The sequence below is a fragment of the Callithrix jacchus genome, chromosome 22 (assembly GCF_049354715.1).
Source record: "Callithrix jacchus isolate 240 chromosome 22, calJac240_pri, whole genome shotgun sequence".
Taxonomy (NCBI): domain Eukaryota; kingdom Metazoa; phylum Chordata; class Mammalia; order Primates; family Cebidae; genus Callithrix; species Callithrix jacchus.
This window is the reverse complement of record NC_133523.1, coordinates 1,168,877-1,184,929: the sequence shown is the minus strand read 5'-3', so window position 1 is coordinate 1,184,929 and position 16,053 is coordinate 1,168,877. Positions and strand designations below refer to the sequence as shown.

General features: G+C 65.1%; 3 protein-coding genes across 11 annotated transcripts in view; 1 reads left to right on the top strand and 2 right to left on the bottom strand.

Moving 5' to 3' along the window:
* Positions 1-401: 401 nt before the first annotated feature.
* MIDN (midnolin) lies at positions 402-10,355 on the bottom strand. Of its 6 annotated transcripts, none has more exons than XM_035285251.3 (9): positions 9,691-10,355; positions 8,446-9,062; positions 7,323-7,410; positions 7,075-7,137; positions 4,966-5,094; positions 4,565-4,879; positions 3,978-4,137; positions 3,393-3,665; positions 402-2,440 (listed from the first exon to the last, which is right to left on the bottom strand). In XM_035285251.3, the coding sequence occupies exons 1-9, from the start codon at positions 10,216-10,218 to the stop codon at positions 2,163-2,165; spliced, it is 2,451 nt and encodes an 816-aa protein (XP_035141142.3). In that variant the 5' UTR covers positions 10,219-10,355; the 3' UTR covers positions 402-2,162. The 6 variants fall into 6 exon arrangements, with proteins under 6 accessions (XP_035141142.3, XP_054105795.2, XP_035141143.2 ...); XM_054249820.2 differs by having other exon boundaries at positions 3,978-4,134; XM_035285252.3 differs by having other exon boundaries at positions 10,278-10,355.
* The window catches only part of CBARP (CACN subunit beta associated regulatory protein), a 23,319-nt gene continuing 13,949 nt past the window's right edge, over positions 6,684-16,053 (top strand). The window contains exon 1 of one of the 3 annotated variants that reach the window (XM_078361318.1): positions 6,684-6,923. In XM_078361318.1, coding sequence (XP_078217444.1) covers positions 6,804-6,923 — 120 coding nt within the window. In that variant the 5' untranslated portion in view covers positions 6,684-6,803. Of the gene's footprint in view, positions 6,924-9,397; positions 10,048-16,053 lie in introns of those variants that run through there. The other 2 variants (XM_078361322.1, XM_078361323.1) reach the window with 2 other exon arrangements.
* The window catches only part of ATP5F1D (ATP synthase F1 subunit delta), a 2,886-nt gene continuing 451 nt past the window's right edge, over positions 13,619-16,053 (bottom strand). Inside the window, exons 2-5 of one of the 2 annotated variants that reach the window (XM_035285264.3) lie at positions 15,700-15,853; positions 14,256-14,344; positions 13,998-14,123; positions 13,619-13,704 (exon numbers count right to left, since the gene is read on the bottom strand). In XM_035285264.3, coding sequence (XP_035141155.1) covers positions 14,001-14,123; positions 14,256-14,344; positions 15,700-15,853 — 366 coding nt within the window. In that variant the 3' untranslated portion in view covers positions 13,619-13,704; positions 13,998-14,000. Of the gene's footprint in view, positions 14,124-14,255; positions 14,345-15,699; positions 15,854-16,053 lie in introns of both variants that reach the window. The other variant, XM_078361348.1, reaches the window with a different exon arrangement.

Below are 16,053 nucleotides of genomic sequence, written 5' to 3'. Positions count from 1 at the left end.
CACAGAGGTGAGACTCCAGTAAGAACAGCGGGTGGGGCTGGCACAGCGGGAGCCACCCCCACTCCTGTGTCTGGAAAGAACTGGGCAGATGTCCCCACTTACCGGCAGGGCCTGAGAGGGGGCCAGGGTCCTGCCCAGGCCACGCAGCAGGCAGGCAGGCCCTTGCCCCACACCCTAAGGGACTTCCGGCCCCGGGTACCAGGAAGTGGCTGCACCCCTCCCTCCCACACCCAGGCAGCTTCCTGCCCACCCCGCAGCTGGGGAGGGAGCGTGGGAACTTCTCAGGGTGCCAGCCCCTGGGATCCAGGTCCGTCCCTCTCGGACTGTGACATCCCACCCCGGGAGTCCCCCCCCAACCATGGCCCAATCCCCCCCACCAGGTGAGCAGGCGGGACGCGGAATTGTTTCATTTTGTTTATTACTTGAAATCACGGTGCTTGTGTAGGGTTTCCTTCTTTTCATACATGGAACTCACGCCAGGTGCCGGGACCCCCACAGCCCGACCCCCCGAGGGCGGGTAATGCTTTCTTGGGTAGCCCTGACCAGGCAGAGGGTGGCAAGCCGGTTACTGCCCGGAGGCTCCACCCTCAACCCACGGAGGCACGGACGTTATTTAAAAATCGTTAAAAAAACAAAACAGAACACACATTTAAATAGGTATCCAAGACAGTTCTTCAAAAAACAAACCCGCCCCTTTTTCTTTTTTTTTTTTCTATTTTTTTCTTCTTTTTTTTTGGAAAAACGAAAACAAAACAAAACCCAAAATCCTTGAGCTTTTACCCTCTGGGACCCCTCCCTGCCCACCCTCCCACAAACAAATGTACAGAGCTACAGTTAGAACACGCGATGTTCACATCTGAAACCATTGACTTCCAACACAGAAGGGGGGAGCTGAGGACCCGGGGGGTTCACCTATGAGAACAAAGGGGGGGGGACAGGCAGGGCTAGGACAAGACCGACAGGCAGAGTGGGGAGGCCCAGACATCTCCTTTGTCATTAAAAAATAAAAAACCAGTGGGGGAAAAAAATCCAAAAACTACCCCATTGAAATGGCCCCAGTATGGGATTTGTCCCTCCCCTCTGGGGCCAGACACCCCTAGAGCAGGGGCAATGAGGGGTGGGGGGTCCAAATTAGACCAGCAGCGGACCCCGCCACAGGGGTTAATGCTACACGGAGTTGACACCCCCTACCCAGGGGGATTCACAGCTCAGCACCCCCCTCCTATCCTGGCTGCAGGAGGCCCCCAGACAGTCCCAAATTCCACATCCCTCAGGTTGGGCGGGGAAGGAGGGCTGGGGGGGCATCTCCCCAGCACCCAGCCATTCTCTTCTCCCCATTTTTCAAGAGTTCCCCAACCACTATTGGCTCAGTCAGAAAATTAATAGTCTATAAATACCCCAAGCTCAGGCAGGAGGTCCGAAAACACTGGGGTGGGGGTGGAGGAAACAGCACAGTCCAGGCTGGGGGTGGGCAGGTCCCCTCTCACTTCCCTGCAGGAAAGGCTGTCACACCCCTAGGTAGACCCCAGCCCCAGGCTCTCCGATAAAACGGCTTTGCTCTCCTTTTTAAAGAAATGAAGGAAAAATGTAAAAAGACACCGAGAAAAGAGAATAGAGTTGAAGAGAACACAGTCCCCTCGTAGGCTGCTGCTGGCCTGGGGTGGAGGCCCTGAAGTCTGCCCGGGGGGCGGGAAGGGTCCTGCACACTGCGGCCCCCTCCCCTCATCTGTAAAGTGCATAATGACACGCCGACACTTTTGACTTAAAACCTGAATAGGGTGGGGGGGGGGAAGGAGGCGGCGGAAGGGATGGGTGGGTTTCTGTCTCTCTCAGTCTCTGCCATCCAGAAAGGCTGCTACATATTGGAGGTGGGGAAGGTTGGCGGGGAGGACCGACCGGCGCAGAGGTGAGAGAGACAGAGGAGGAGAGCAGGGGCGGAGGGTGAAGGGGTAGGAAGCAAAACCCATGAAGAGTCCAGGAAACCACGGTCAGAACTTTTTAAAAAAAAGAAAAAGGAAGAAAAGAAAGAAAGAAAGAAAGAAAGGCTTCTGGCTGGGGGGGGGAGTGGCCGCCTGCCCTCCAGAGCTGGGCCGCGCTCTCTGTGGGGCTCTCGGAGTGCCCACCGCCCTGGGCTGGGGTGCGAGGGGCGAGGGTGGCCGATCCTAAGCCACCACGAACTCTGACTTGATGTCAGGGTTGACTTCTGGCTTCCACACGGAGTCCTCGAAGTCGAGGCCCAATCCGGAGGCCTCGCTGGGGCTGCCGCTGCCCCCGCTGCTACTGCTGTCGCTGCGGCCCGCCTTGCGGCTGGGTGACCAGTGGTACGGGCCCCTGGCATCTCGCCGGGCCTTTCTGCGGAGCCGTTTCTGCTGCAGAAGCAGCTGCAGCCGTTCCACCTTGCAGCGCGTGGCGCGGTTTTCTGTCTGCCGAAGCCGGTCCCCTGCAAAGGGGGCAGTGGCCTGTGACTCCCAAAGCTTCCACCTCTAGTCCTGAAACACAGGACTACCCCAGACCCCAGCAAATGTCCCTGTGGTCAGACGCAGTCCTGCCCTCCCTGGAGTCTTGTGCCAGGTTACTCAAGGGCGTCCACCATGCTGGGGGCAGCGGTGCCTCATGTCTGTAATGCCAGCACTTTGGGAGGCTGAGGCAGGAGGATCGCTTGAGCATGGGAGTTCGAGACAGGACTAGGCAACATACCAAGCCCCTCTGCAAAAATTACAAAATTAGCCAGGCATGGTGGTGTCTGTCTCTAATCCCAGCTGCGCGGCTAAGCATCCAATTCTCCAGCTGAACCATGAGCTGGGACGTCAAGACTGCTCTGCCTCATCCTTCCCGAGCCTATTGGCCACTTCTGTGATCCCACGGGAGACACCTGGGGGTTGTTCCTTGGTTTCCCGCTTTTAAACTGACCTTGGGAGCCCCTGCCATGGCTGGGGAGTCTGAGGGGGTGACAGTAGCCATATTCCCCTGGGACTCTGCAGGGGGAGTAACCCGGCAATTTGGCAGTGTGTGTGGGGGGCGGGTAGTTTTCTTGGTTTTTAAGTCACCGAAATGCCTAGGGGTGGGCTCTGGCCCTGCCTCGGCCTGCCAGACCTGACTCGGCCATTCAGAGAAGCTCCAAATGCCATCTGGAGATGATGCCCTGGGGGGGCCAGGAGGAAGTGGGGCTGGGGCCCCCCCGGGAGCACACAAGGACACTTTGTGCCCTAACACACACGCTGCCTTCTCTCCCAGCTGAAGCAGAGCAGTGGCCACAGCAGCTGCTGTCCCCCCCCGACCCGCCCCTGGGCAGGTCAGCTGCTCCTGTGCCCACCGGCTCACACAGAGGAGCCTTGAGAAGCCCCTGCGGGTGGGGAAGGCGTGACCCCCAAGGGCGGAGGGTGGCTACTCACCCGGGGGCTTGCACATGCGGATTTGGCTCTGGCCCTGCAGGAGGGAGGCTGGGGGGGTGGCCGCGAGCTTCTCGCAGGAGGTAGTTCTGGGGGCCAGGTCAGGGGCTGTCGAGGCGGGGGAGCACTGGGCGTGGCAGCGGAGCTGGGCCAGCGACGGGGGCATCCCCTGGTAGTGCCGGGTGGCACTCAGGAGGTCGTTCAGGATCTGCAGGATGGTGCCGATGTCACGCCGTGGCCGTCCGCTGCTGTCTTGGCAGTTGGGGTGTAGCGTGCCTGCGGGCAGAGATGGCCATGAGCACGGGGCACACCCACGGTCCCTCATGTCCAGGACAGGCGTCCACGGGTGTGAGCTCATGAGCTCGGATGGCGGGGTGGGCACATGCGCGAGGGACCACGGGGTGGGAATGGGACACGTCTGCAGTACGTGGACGCCCGGTGACCCTCGGCCTCCCGTGCAGGCCCACGTATGCGTGGGGATGCCTGGACACGTCTGTGTCTGCCCAGAACGCGTGGAGCGACCTGTGCGAGACGCACAGGGTCTCGGGACTCCCGGGAGTTCGGTCACACGTGCGCTGTGGCACCTACCAGAGAAGGTCCCTGAGAAGACCCCTGGGGCGTGATTCACAAAGCTCTCGATGACGGCGCCGGGTTTTCGGGAGCGGGGGGTAGGGCTGGCCCCCGGGGTAGACGTGGTGCTGGCACCAGGACTGGCGCTGCCGCTGGTCGTACTGGAACAGTCCATCTGCTAACGGGAGGGAGGGCACGTGAGCATGACCTCCAAACTCAGGGTATCACCACCAACCCAGGTTCCAGAGATAGCCCACCGGCCCAGGTCAGGAGATGACACATCCATGCCGGGTCTAGGGAGAAACTTGTCCAAGGTCAGGACACAACCAACCCAGAGAACAGAATCAACCCGTGAGTCAAAGGTCAGGAGACTCCCCCACCGGCCCAGGTCGGGTCCGGAGATGACCCACCGACTCAGGGTCTAGAGATAGCCCACAGCCCACAGTCTAGGCTGGTGGACCACCCAACAACCTGAAGTCACACGCTAGTCCTTCATACGAGGGACTCACCTGGAGCTAAGAGCCCTTGTTCTCCGCAAGCCTTTCCCAGGATAGCCCACCCTTTGGATTCCAACCAAGGGTCACCCTTCCCTTCCCCAGGCTCACCTCCGGGCAGGTGGTGGAGGCTGCGTGGGATCGGAAGGAGCCGGCTGTGATGGGTGAGGGAGACGCAGGGGAAGGGCTGGTGGGCACTGGGGGGACTCGGGTGGCACTGGACATCGGCCGGCAGGGTGAGGACACCGGGGAGGCTATGCTGGGGTCCCCCCGCGCAGCGGCAGCGGCGGCGGCGGCGGCGGCCAGCACGTGGCGGTGTTGCAGTGGGGCGTGCTGGGCCGCGAGCTGTAGCTGTACGAACATCATGTGGTCGCCCACACGCAAGGCCAGTGTCAGCGGCGAGCGCCCGGACAGAAAATCACTGACCTGCAGGGAGAGCAGCCCGTCAGCCCGGAGCCCCAGCCTGCGGCGTCCCCAGCCCGGCCCGGCCCCGTTCCCCCCCGAGCTATGACCTGGGGCCTCTCGCCGCCCCTCTCTGGGCTCTGGGGTCCCTGTCGGTGCCACGGACGCTTAAATAAAATGAATCTGTATTTCCGGAAGCCTCCTCCGCCAGCCCGGCCCGGCCCGGGCGCCGCTGGGGGCTGTGGGGACAGAGGCGGGTCAGACGGGGGCCTGCCCCTCCCTGGCCAACTCTGTTTGGTTCTTGCGAGGGGAAACTGAGGCCAGAGGGGGCGGGGCCCAGCTGGCAGTCACTGACCTGACAGACTTTCACTCAGCCTTTCCCTCACCCTCATGGGTCCCTAGATCCTCTCTGCCTGGGATTAGGAAGGGGCTCCATCTCAGGCCCCCTCCCAGCTAGGTCATCAGGGCCAGCAAATGGGTGGAATTCCTGGACAGAATTCTTCCCTTGTAACCTTTGCTTTCTCCAGATAAATATTTATCTGTCCTGGGCGGGGAGGGGGCAGCAGCAACGCTGCAGGAAGGGGTCCTGATGGCCCTGGGGCTGGAGTCTGGGAAGGCTCCACCTGCCCCAAGCACAGAAACCCTCAATCTGCCCCCATTCAGGGTGGGTGTGGGTAGGTGAGATCTGACCCTGTCCTCGCTAAGCCCCCTGCTCTGAGTCCTGACCAGAGCCCTGCTCTCCCCAGGGGCCGGGATGGGGGGGCGGAGGTTTCTGAGAAGTGACATAGGCCGGGATGACTCAGAACCGACTGCCTCCCAGCTCTCCCTCCCGGCTCTCCGCTGGTAGTGGCTGGCGTAGCCTTCTTTGCTTGGGGCCCATGGGGAGGAGGGGCAGGGAGGTGGGCAGGGTGAAGCCCCCACCCTGAGGCCCAGCCTGCCCGGCCCCCCTGCCCCAAGACAGCCTTTGCAGGAAGGGCCCGGGGTGGCTTCCCGAGAGCAGCTGGAGTCACCACCACCACCCGCCCTGCAACTTCCTCCCTGGGGAGGGCGAATGGGCGGGCATGACTCGGTGCCAGGCGGGGAAGCAACCCTGGGGAGCCCAGTGTCTCCGCCCAGCCCCCCCAACCCCAGCTCCTTCCTGACGCAGGCGCCCGGGGAGGAGGGTGTGAAGCAAACACACGCCCTGGGCCCCCTGCCAACCGCAGCCCTCCAGTGTTGGGGAGATGGGCTCACACTCGCCCAGGAAATCACCTGCAGCCCCCACCCTGGCTCAGGACCCCTGGCTCTGCCCTCACGCCACCGAGGCTGCCGCGGCCACCCCCATGGCGGACCACCCAGCTCCTGGGCCCCCATCCTGCCCCCTCGCTGCAGGGAGAGGGCAGGACTCTACACGTCGCTGGGAAGGGGGCGCAGGCCTCAGGGCTGGGGAGGCCTGGGAAGCTGGCCACCCCCTTGCTGGGGCGGGTGGCAGCCTTCATCCCCCACCCTGGCAGCCGGCGTATTGCTGAGGCCTGTGTCACCCTCCTGGGAGGTGGCCAGAGCCCTTGTCTGAGGAAGGCTTGGCTAACGCCAAGAAAATGAGGAAAGAAGGAGGAAAAAAAAAGGCCGCAGCAGAACCGGGAACCGGGTGAGGGCCCAGCCTCCCTCCTGGCCGTTTACTGAATATTTTCTAACATCCTGTCTAGGCTGCGCCGGCCTTAGGGCTGGGCGCCCCCGCCCCCTCCCCTTTCGGGGTAGAGAACAAAGGCCAGCGAGAGGAGGAGGAGGGGGTGACGAGGTCCCCACCCTCTCACAATGGGGTCACAGAAGGCGGAAGGAGTGTCACCCAGGCTGCCGCCTCCGGCCCCAGGAGAAATGTAAAAAAAGGAGAAACTCTCTGGGGAAGCCGCAAGGGCTGGCGGGGGGGGGGGCGCGGGGGGGCTCCTCAGTGGGGGCGGAGGGGCTAGGGATGAAGGCCCGGGTGTGCGTGCCCCTTGGGCCAAGGTCACCCCACAGGCAGTCTTGTGAAAGCAAGGTCCCCTTCCCCTGGGGCAGCCACCGTGGGAAACAAAACCCTCTGGGTCAAGCGGTGAGTCTGGGGGAGTGGAAGCGGGGAGACCAGGCCAGGCTGGCACCCAGGCAGGGTGGCGAGTCCCTGCCCGTCCCCCAGGGTCCCATCCGTGGCCAAAGCACCCTGCCCCCAGAGCGGCCCTGTTAGGAAGGGGCTGGCAAGGTCTTACCTGGGTCTCCGTGAGACTCTCCAGGGCTTGCATCACGGACTGCTCCGGCCGTGAGGCCTGAGACTACAGAGAGAAGCAGGAAAGGGGCCTCAGTGTGGGGCTGGAATCGGGGGCTGAAGCACGGGGTGGGGAGGCCCTGCTGGCTGGCGGGGAGGGGCCCCAAGTGGCATGTGTGGGGACAGGTGCCGAGGGAGGGGCTACTGCCTGTGTGCGGGCCTCGGGGGACACGCCGCCCCACGGACATTTACCATGAGGCCCGCTTCCACGGTGGGCACCAAGGTCAGCTTGCTGCCATCACCCACGCCGAGCTCCCGCAGCTTCCCCGAACTCAGCCGGCTGGGGGAGGGGAAGAAGGAAGAGCATGAGACTCCTCGGAGACGACACAGGGACGCGGAAGCAGAGGCCGCGGGGGAGGGCCGTGCTTGTGGGGGGAGAGACGGAGAAGTTCCCACCCCCACCCCTTCCCGGCTTCCAGATCCTGGGCCCTGAGCGCGTGCAGAGAGGGCTCGGTCTGGTGCTGGGAGCCCCCATCCTAGAGATTCCGACCTCCTCCCCCCAACGGAATCCCCGCCCTGGACTCTGGCAACCCCCTCTGCACCCCAACAAGGCACTTTCTCCTCGTCTGGGCGCCAGTGTGCTCTATGCCACCTTACCCGGTGCCCCAGGGCAACCCCTGCCTCCAATTCCCCAACTCTAGCCCTGGCTGGTCTTTGTGGGCGCCAGGGGTTTCAGCCCGTGGAGAGGCCCTGGGGGCTGCGCCGGGCCGGGCTCCCCCTCCTCCTCCCTCCCTGGTGCAGGCCGCCGCGGCGCAGACAAAGGAGACCCTCCCCCTCCGCCCCTCCCCCGCCGGGCCCCTCCGCTGGGATGGACACTGCGTGTCCCCGGAGGCCCTGGGGAGGGGAGGGCTCCGGGCCTGCAGGCGATTTAAATACCAGGGGGGAGGGGAGGCTGCGGGGAGCGCTCGGAGGCGAGAACAAAGGGGGGAGAGAGACGCAAGTGGGGGGGAGACAGCCAGACGCAGAGGAGGCCGCCGAGCAGATGCGGAAGCCGGCGCGGACGCAGGCGGGAGGGGGCGGCGGCGGCCCCCACGCCCGCAGCCGGGACCCCCGCGCCGCCCTGGGATTCCTGCCCGCCCCCGAGGGGGCCGCCGAAGCCCGGCCCGGGACACCCTCGCGGCCGCCTTTGTGCCGCGACCCCGGGCGGGGGAGGGGGCCGAGGCAGTCGAAGCCGAGCAGAGGGCGCCCGAGAGCGCGCGGCGCGCCCCCGCCCCCCGTCTGGCCGCCCCCTGCCTTCCGCGCGCGGCGCGCTCTTTGTTCCCGCCCGGGGGCCGGGGCCCGAGGGGGCGGCGGGCCGGGGGCGCGCGGTACCTACGTGTCTTTGTGGAGAAGCGCCAGGCGCTCCTTGGGCACTTTGAGGCGCTGGGACAGCCGCTTGCGCAGCCCCTCCACGGTCTCGTCGGGCGGCACGGCCAGGTCGTAGCGGGTGCCCGTGGTGCTGTGGATGGCCAGGCTCATGGGCGCCGCCTCGGCCGCCGGGCCCAGCTCGCAGGCGCCGCCGGGGGCCCCTCGCCGGCAGCTCCGGGCGCCTCCGGGCTGCGGCTCCATCCCCGGCGCGCGCTGGGGGCGCTGGGGGCGGTTGGAGCCGCCAATCCTCGCTGCGCCTCCGGGACAGGGGCGGGGGGGGGCCCCCCGGACGCCGGGTCCTCCGGGCACTCGGGGACGTCCCGGCCGCGGAAGGCGAGACCGAAATCCAAAATTCGAGCGGCGCTGCGGGGTCGCTCCGGCTCCTGGGGCGCCTTCCGGGGGTGGGGACCGCACTCGCTGCTCCTTTAAAGGGCGGCGGGCGCGACCGGGGCGCGACGCGGGGGAGGGTCCTGGGGAGGGGGCGCCGCTCGGCCGGTGGCGCTGGGTGCCGTCCGCCGCCCGGGTCGCGCTTCCCCTCGCGTCCCCTCCCTTAGCAACAGCCGCAGCCGCCGCGGCTCGGAGGATCTGGGGGTGAAAGTAACAAGAAAAAAAAAGTTATAATGTATCAACGTTCCAGGGGGCGGGGCCGCCGCCCCCTCCCATTCACTACTTACTCCGCCGGCCCCGCGCCGGCCAATCGCCGCGCGCCGAGCGCCCAGTCGGTCGCGAGCCCGAGCCAATGGGAGCCGCCGCGGCACCGCCCCACGTGGCAGCCGGGCCCGCCCCTCGCCCCGCCCCCGGCGCCCGGACGACCAAGGGGAGCGCGGCGGGGGCGGGGCTGGCGCCTCTCTGTGCCCGCCCCCGCCCCCGCCCCGCCCGCGCCCGCAGCCATTCATAAGCGCCGGGAGCCCGCAACAAAGGGCGGGCGGGCCCCGGGGGGCGCGGGACCCCGGCCCCGAGACGGGCCTCGTCCCCTTTGCGACCCGCGGTGAGCGGCCTGGGAGCGGGTGGGGGCGCGGGCCATTGTTCCCGGCGCCAGGAGGGGCAGGAAGTCGTGGGGCCGCCCCGCCGCGTCCGTCCGGGAAGAGCCGCGAGCGGAAGCGGGAGCGCGAAGTCCGCGCCTCGTGGCCGGGGTCCCGGCGGGGATGCTCGGGCTGCGCCCCCGGGGCGGGCGTGGGGGATTGGGGACGGGGTTGGGGCGGGGCGCCCGCACCTCGGTGACGTGGCTGGGTGGCTGCTGCTGGGGGCCCCGCTCGCCCAGCCCCCGGCCCGGGCACAGCCCGTTTCCCGAGGCGCGCCCGCCCGAGCCGTGACGTGACGCGGCGTCCCCGGCTGCGCCCGCGCGCGCTCGGGGATGCGGTGAGTCAGCAGCTCGGGTGCGCCCTCTGCCGTGCCCGCCCGGGAGCGCCGCCCGGAGTCCGGGGAGGGGGCGCTGCGCTGCCCCGGGCAGGGGAGGAGGCCGGCGGGGCTGCGCGCGGGGGAGGAACCCCGATCGGGGACCAAAGACTTTAAGTCGGGACACGGGGACCGCGTGGCTGCGAAACGGAGGCGGAACGGCAACCAGTTCAAGGTCACTCGCGGGGAAGGGGGAGTGCCCCGGGGGGGCGGGGCGGGGGCTGAGGTCCGGCCAGGGCGGTGCTGGCGGTGCGGAGCCCCTCCCACCCCGCACCCCGGGGGGCTTCCCAGGACCAAGGGCTCCCTGAACCCCGCCTGTCCCAAGAACAAAGAAAAGTGCGCGCATCCTGAGCCGTCTTGAGTGGGGACCCTGCCTCGACCCGCAGGTCCCGCCCCCCCACTCACCGGGCGCGGCCGGTCCTGGATCCCAAGTCCTGCGAGTACCCTCGTCGGGAGTCGAAAGCGCGCTGGCCCGGCCGGTCTGGGCCGAGCGGGCGGCCCCCAGCCTTTATCCGCGCCGCCTTCCCTCGGGGTGGAGTTTGGGCGGGCAGGGGGCGGGGGGCAGGGGGCGGAGGACCGGGCGGGCGGTGACGCAGACTGGCCCCCGCCCCTGCCTGCCGGCCGGGGCCCCGGGGCGCCTTGGCAGCTGAGCCACCCTGTTCCCAGGCTTCGTGCAGTTCATGGGTGGACGCCCCTTGAATGTTTCGAGCCAAGGGTCTCGGCCTGCCTTCTGCGGGCTCGGATGCACCCTGAATCGTCACCTGGACGGAGTTTGGGGGTGTACGGTGCGGCTCTCTGCCCCGCCCCCTTCCTGCCACCCCAGGCCCGGTGCTTCCGCCTGGGGGCCCCAGCGTGGGGGGGACGGGAAGAGGGGCCTGAGTCAGCGGCCGTCGTCCAGGAAAACAGGCTGGAGTCACCTGCCGTGGAGTGGGGGTGCCTCGGCCAGCTCTGGCCTCCTGCATCTGTCAGTGGTGACCTCAGAGGGCATTTATGGAGCGATTAGCCAGTGCCAGGCCTGCCTTGTGCCCAGCCAGTCACCATCCAGCTATGCTGTGACCTCGGGAGGTAACTGGCTTCTCCCAGCCTCAGTTTCTCCAGGGTGGGTGGGAGTGTAGTGAGGGGATGAAGCAGGCTCACTCTGGAGCCATCGTCCCCTGTTAATGCAGGACATGGACTCATTCCCAGCCTTTGGGGTGGGCATTACCCCCGTTTTACAGATGAAGAAACTGAGGCACAGCCAATGAGACAGGAATGTGGGGTGTATCATACCTTCTCGGTAGTGGCTTTTTGAGGGAGTCCCCTGTTGGGCTGGCCCCTGTCCTGTCCCTCTGTCCAGAGAAGGGGACCCCATCCCTACTGAAGCACCTCCTGTCCACTTATCTGGCCTGACCACCTCCACCCCCACCCTGGCCATGGGCACCCCTCCCAGGACTGTACTCCTCCCCACCCTGACAGGCACACCCAGCCCCGCAGGATCAGGGCTAGGCCGGAGAGGGAGAGGCTGGGCAAACCCTTGGAAGGGGGTCACAGGGGCTGAGATTTGAGGAATGAGGAGTTTGTCACATAAAAAAGATGATGCCCAGGGTCGTGCTGGCTCACGCCTGTAATCCCAGCACTCTGGGCGGCCGACGTGGGCGGATCACGAGGTGAAGAGATCAAGACCCTACTGGCTGACACGGTGAAATACCCATCTCTACTGAAATACAAATGTTAGCCGGGGGGGGCGTGGTGGCACGCACCTGCACTCCCAGCTCCTGGGGAGGCTGAGTCAGGCAAATTGCTTGAACCCGGGAGGCGGAGGTTGCAGTGAGCCAAGACGGAGCCACTGCACTCCCACCTGGGGACAGAATAAGACTCCGTCTCATAACAAACAAAAATCAGATGCTCCGGCGTGGATTAATGGGGCCTGGATGAGGGGCTGGGCCCTGTGTGGGACCTGCAGGGCCAGGCTCATTTTGCTCCCAACGGCAACAGAGGTGGTGGAGGGGGCTTCGGGCTGGCACTGGATGGGCAATCCTGGCAGGGCATTAGGGTCCTCTGAGTGGCCGACAGCCCCCACTTCCCTCCCCGCCTCTCATGTGTGGGGGTGGCAGTGGGCTGGGGGTGACCCTGGGGTTAGCAGAGCTCTGCCACCTGGACACAGTCACCTCAGTCTGGTCAGGACTGGAATGGGATGGGTTGTGGGGACATACCAGGCTCCACGGGGGCCATTATGTGGCCCTTTGGGGGCCAGATGCCCAGAGTCAGTCTAAACTGATAAACGTGCTAAAACACTTCTCCATCAGTTCCCATCCTTGGCATCCCCGTGGCTGAGTAGGTGGTTTCTGGGTGTGATGAGGACAAACCCTGTGCTCCGTCCTGCCCACTGAGCCTGGGGCTGCCCTTGCGGAAGGGCCTTGACTGCCTGGGTCCTGGCCCCACCCTGGCGGCCTCCTGCCCCGGGACATGTCCAGCCAGCACGGGCTGTTCCCTCAGGGTCAGGTGTTTTGGGTGTCCTGAGGCCTGGCTCCAAGGCTCACACCTCCCTGATGGTGGGGGCAGGGGGTCCCCGGTGTGGGTGCTGCTGGCCCAAGCCAGGAGCAGGTGGCTTAGTGAGCAGCTCCTGCTGGGCCCCTGCCAAGCCCCAGCCATGCCCTTGGTTTTATTTATAGGGTCCTGGTGGCCTGGCAGGAACTCAAAGACCTGGGCCAGGAGCCGAGGGACGGGGAGGGTTGGGCCTGGTCAGAGGCTGCTCCTGTGATCTGGTAGCTGGCACAGCCTTCCCTGGGCTGGGGGTTCCTGGAGAAGTGGGGGGCTGGTCACTCATGCCCTCAAGCCCAGGTAGAGCGGGAGCCAGGCAAGGGGCTCTGGACTGTCCCAGAATACCTGACCTGCTGACCAGCAGCCCCAGCACACCTGGAGGCCCCCCAATGGCACCAAGCCTCTAGTGCAGCCATGGTGAGTCACCCATACGGGACGGTGACACTGGAGTGAGCTGCCGGTCTGTGCTGACCGGCCTTAGGGTGGCCTGTCACTATCCCAGCTCCAGTGACACAGGCAGGCCCACCCTCCCCTCCCTGGAATCCCCTGCCCATCCCACTCTGCAGGGCCCAGTCCCGAGGAGGAGAGGAGGTCAGGAGACCCCGGCCCCCACCACCTACACACCCCCTGGAGCTGTCACCCACCCACTGGGGTTGCGGAAGGGAGGAGTAGCAGGCCCAGGAGAGACAGTGCCAGGGAGCCACCCCCTCCTAGGCCCGCCCCACTCCATCTGGGGCCAACCCAGAGGCCTAGGTGCCCACGGACGTGCCAAAAACACTGCAGATTCAGCATCCTGCCAGGCAGGGCCACCCACATGATGGGCGGCCACAGGGCGGGGCCAGCGTGGGAGCAGGTGGGGCCCGCCTCTTCCCAGGGGCTGGTAGGTGGAGCCAGGGGCCTGCAGGGCTTAGGGTCAAGGCACCAAGACTGGAGACCAGGAACTCCGCAGAGGTGCCAGCAGTGGGGACATCCCTCCCGCCTGAGGCCCTCATCACTGGCAACCATCACCCTCCCCAGCATCATGGGGTGAAGGTCAGCACCCAGCCTGCCCAGCAGGACCCACCTACTCAAGCCTGTTTCCCAAGGACCTCCAGGTACCCCAAGAGGTACTGAGTCCAGGGGAGCTCAAAGGCCTTATTTCCAGGGGGACACGCAGGATGTGGGCAGAGGCCTGGGATGGTCCTGGCCTCACCAGGCAGGAGTAGTGACAAGAGCTGTGCACACAGTCAGGCTTCCTGCACTTTAATCGGGCAGGGGCTGGGGCAGGTCGTTCAGGGAGGCAGCTCCGAAGCACAGGTCTCGGCGGCTGGCTCTGAAGGGCAGAGGGATGTTATGCAGATGTCAGGCTGTGGGGATCTTCAGAGGCGTAAGGAGAGCCCCTCGGGTGACACGCACAGCCAAAGCTCAGGAGGAGCATCTCGGTCCCAGTCCCCAGGGCTTTAAACACAGGCAGGGCCTGGGGCCCAGGCAGAAGCCTGCACTGCCCTCTGGTGGCCTCCTTGGCAGGTGTGGCTTCCCCGGGTGGCCAGGACCCCAGGAGCTGACTGGGCCCACCTGGCACCCCTGCCCAGCCCCCAGCCAGGCCTCCGGGCACCAGACACACACCGTCTACTCCAAGGCCTTCACCAGGGCCTCATTGGCCTCAATTCGGATCTGGATTTCGGCCTTCGTGGCCTCGTCAGCTGCCCCCGACAGCTCCGCCTGGGCCTTCTCCAAGTTTGCCTTGGCTGCCTGCAGGGGGTTGAGGGATGGTGAGGGCCCAGCAGGGACCCCAGCCTGGCTCTTCTTGGTCCCCCAGCACTCCCTCCCCCAAAGCCTGGACAGCTCCCGCCTGCTGAGCATCAGGTACCCTCTGGCACTCACCCCCAGGTCCAACATATCCAGAGTCACTGCCTCCTCAGCCAGTAACTGCACGGAAGAGTCGGCGTTCACTGTGACGGAGCCGCTGCTCACTGTGGGAGTGGGAGGGGGAAGGCATGAGACCCATGTGGCCGGACAGCCGCAGGGACTCCCGTGGTCAAGCCCAGAGCTCTCTGTGAACCAGGAGCTCCACAAACACCCAAGTCTGTGTCCTGACTGTGCCAAAAAGCAGATCCACAGGACCCAACACTTCAGAAGGCAGGCGACTTCAGAGAACAGAAAAGGGTCCCAAGAAAGGACTAGAAGCTGGAGGGAACCCAAGGACACATGTAAGACCAGGGACTCCCAAAAGCACTGCCTGGGGGCAGAGGCCCTCCCTCTGACCCACCACCCATGGGCTGTGCTGAGCTCAAACCTGGCTCTGCCCCTGGCCAGTGATGCTGAGTATTTTCCTACACAAACGACCTTCCTCCCCTATCTGACTGGCCCTCCCAGCACAGCTTTTGGAGGGCTTTTTTGACACAGGGTTCCCCTCTTGTTGCCCAGGCTGAGGTGCAGTGGCATGATCTTGGTTCACTGCAGCCTTGACTTCCCCGGCTGAAGCCATATTCTTGCCTCAGCCTCCCAAGTAGCTAGGACTACAGGTGTGCAACACCAGCCTGAGACCAGGTTGGTCTCACAGTCTCCCACCTCAGCCTTCCAAAGTGCTAGGATTACAGGTGTGAGCCACTGCACCCAGCCCAACATGCTTTCTTTTCTTTTCTTTTTTTTTTTTTTTTTTTTGAGACGGAGACTCGCTCTCGTTACCCAGGCTGGAGGGCAATGGCGCGATCTCGGCTCACCGCAACCTCCGCCTCCTGGGTTCAGGCAATTCTCCTGCCTCAGCCTCCCGAGTAGCTGGGATTACAGGCACGCGCCACCGTGCCCAGCTAATTTTTGTATTTTTAGTAGAGACAGGGTTTCACCATGTTGACCAGGGTAGTCTCCATCTCTTGACCTCGTGATCCACCCGCCTCGGCCTCCCAAGTGCTGGGATTACAGGCGTGAGCCACCACGCCCGGCCCTGCTTTCCTTTTCTTTTCTTTTGAGATGGAGTCTCACTTTGTCACCCAAGGCTGGAATGCAATGGTGCAACCTCCGCCTCCAGGTTCAAGTGATTCTCCTCCCTCGGCCTCCCGAGTAACTGGAATTACAGGCTTGCACCACCACACGACTAGTTTTCCATATTTTTAGTGGCGATGCGGTTACATGTTGGCCAGGCTGGTCTCGGAACTCCTGACCTCAGGTGATCCACCCGCCTTGGTGTCCCAAAGTGCTGGAATTACAGGCGTGAGCCACCGCGCCCGGCCTCAAACTGTATTTTTCTGGCGGCCTCAACTGAGATGGAGACTGCCCTGGGACTTGAAGCCCCGGCCTGACCTGGCCCTGCAGCCTGCACCGGACTCACCAAAGTACTTGGAGGTGGTGCCGTCCTCTGCATGCACCACGACCAGCCCAGGCCGCAGGACCTGCAGCGTGGGCACGTGGGCCGCCAGGATGCCGAAGGCTCCGGTCAGCGTGGGCACGTCCACCTGCCGGACGTTGGCACCGTTGAAGAACACCTACAGGGAACAGCGTGGGGAATGATGGCTGGGCAGGCCGGCCCCGCGGCCACCCGGGACTCGGCCTGTCCTGCTGGGAAACGGGTCAAGGCAGGACCCGGCGCTGATGTGGGCACTCGGCCCAGCGCGGGAATCCGAGGTTGCAGCTTTGGTCCTCGACAGTTGCGCCTCACTTTACCGATCCGCGAAATGGGAAGGCA

Coding starts and splice junctions, on each gene's coding strand:
- MIDN (XM_035285251.3), bottom strand. CDS start 10,218: ATGCGCGCACTTTTCTTTGTTCTTGGGACAGGCGGGGTTCAGGGAGCC. Junction 3,666..3,977: donor CTTCTCAGGGACCTTCTCTG/GTAGGTGCCACA, acceptor CTCTGCCCGCAG/GCACGCTACACCCCAACTGC. Junction 2,441..3,392: donor CCGCATGTGCAAGCCCCCGG/GTGAGTAGCCAC, acceptor CCCCCTTTGCAG/GGGACCGGCTTCGGCAGACA.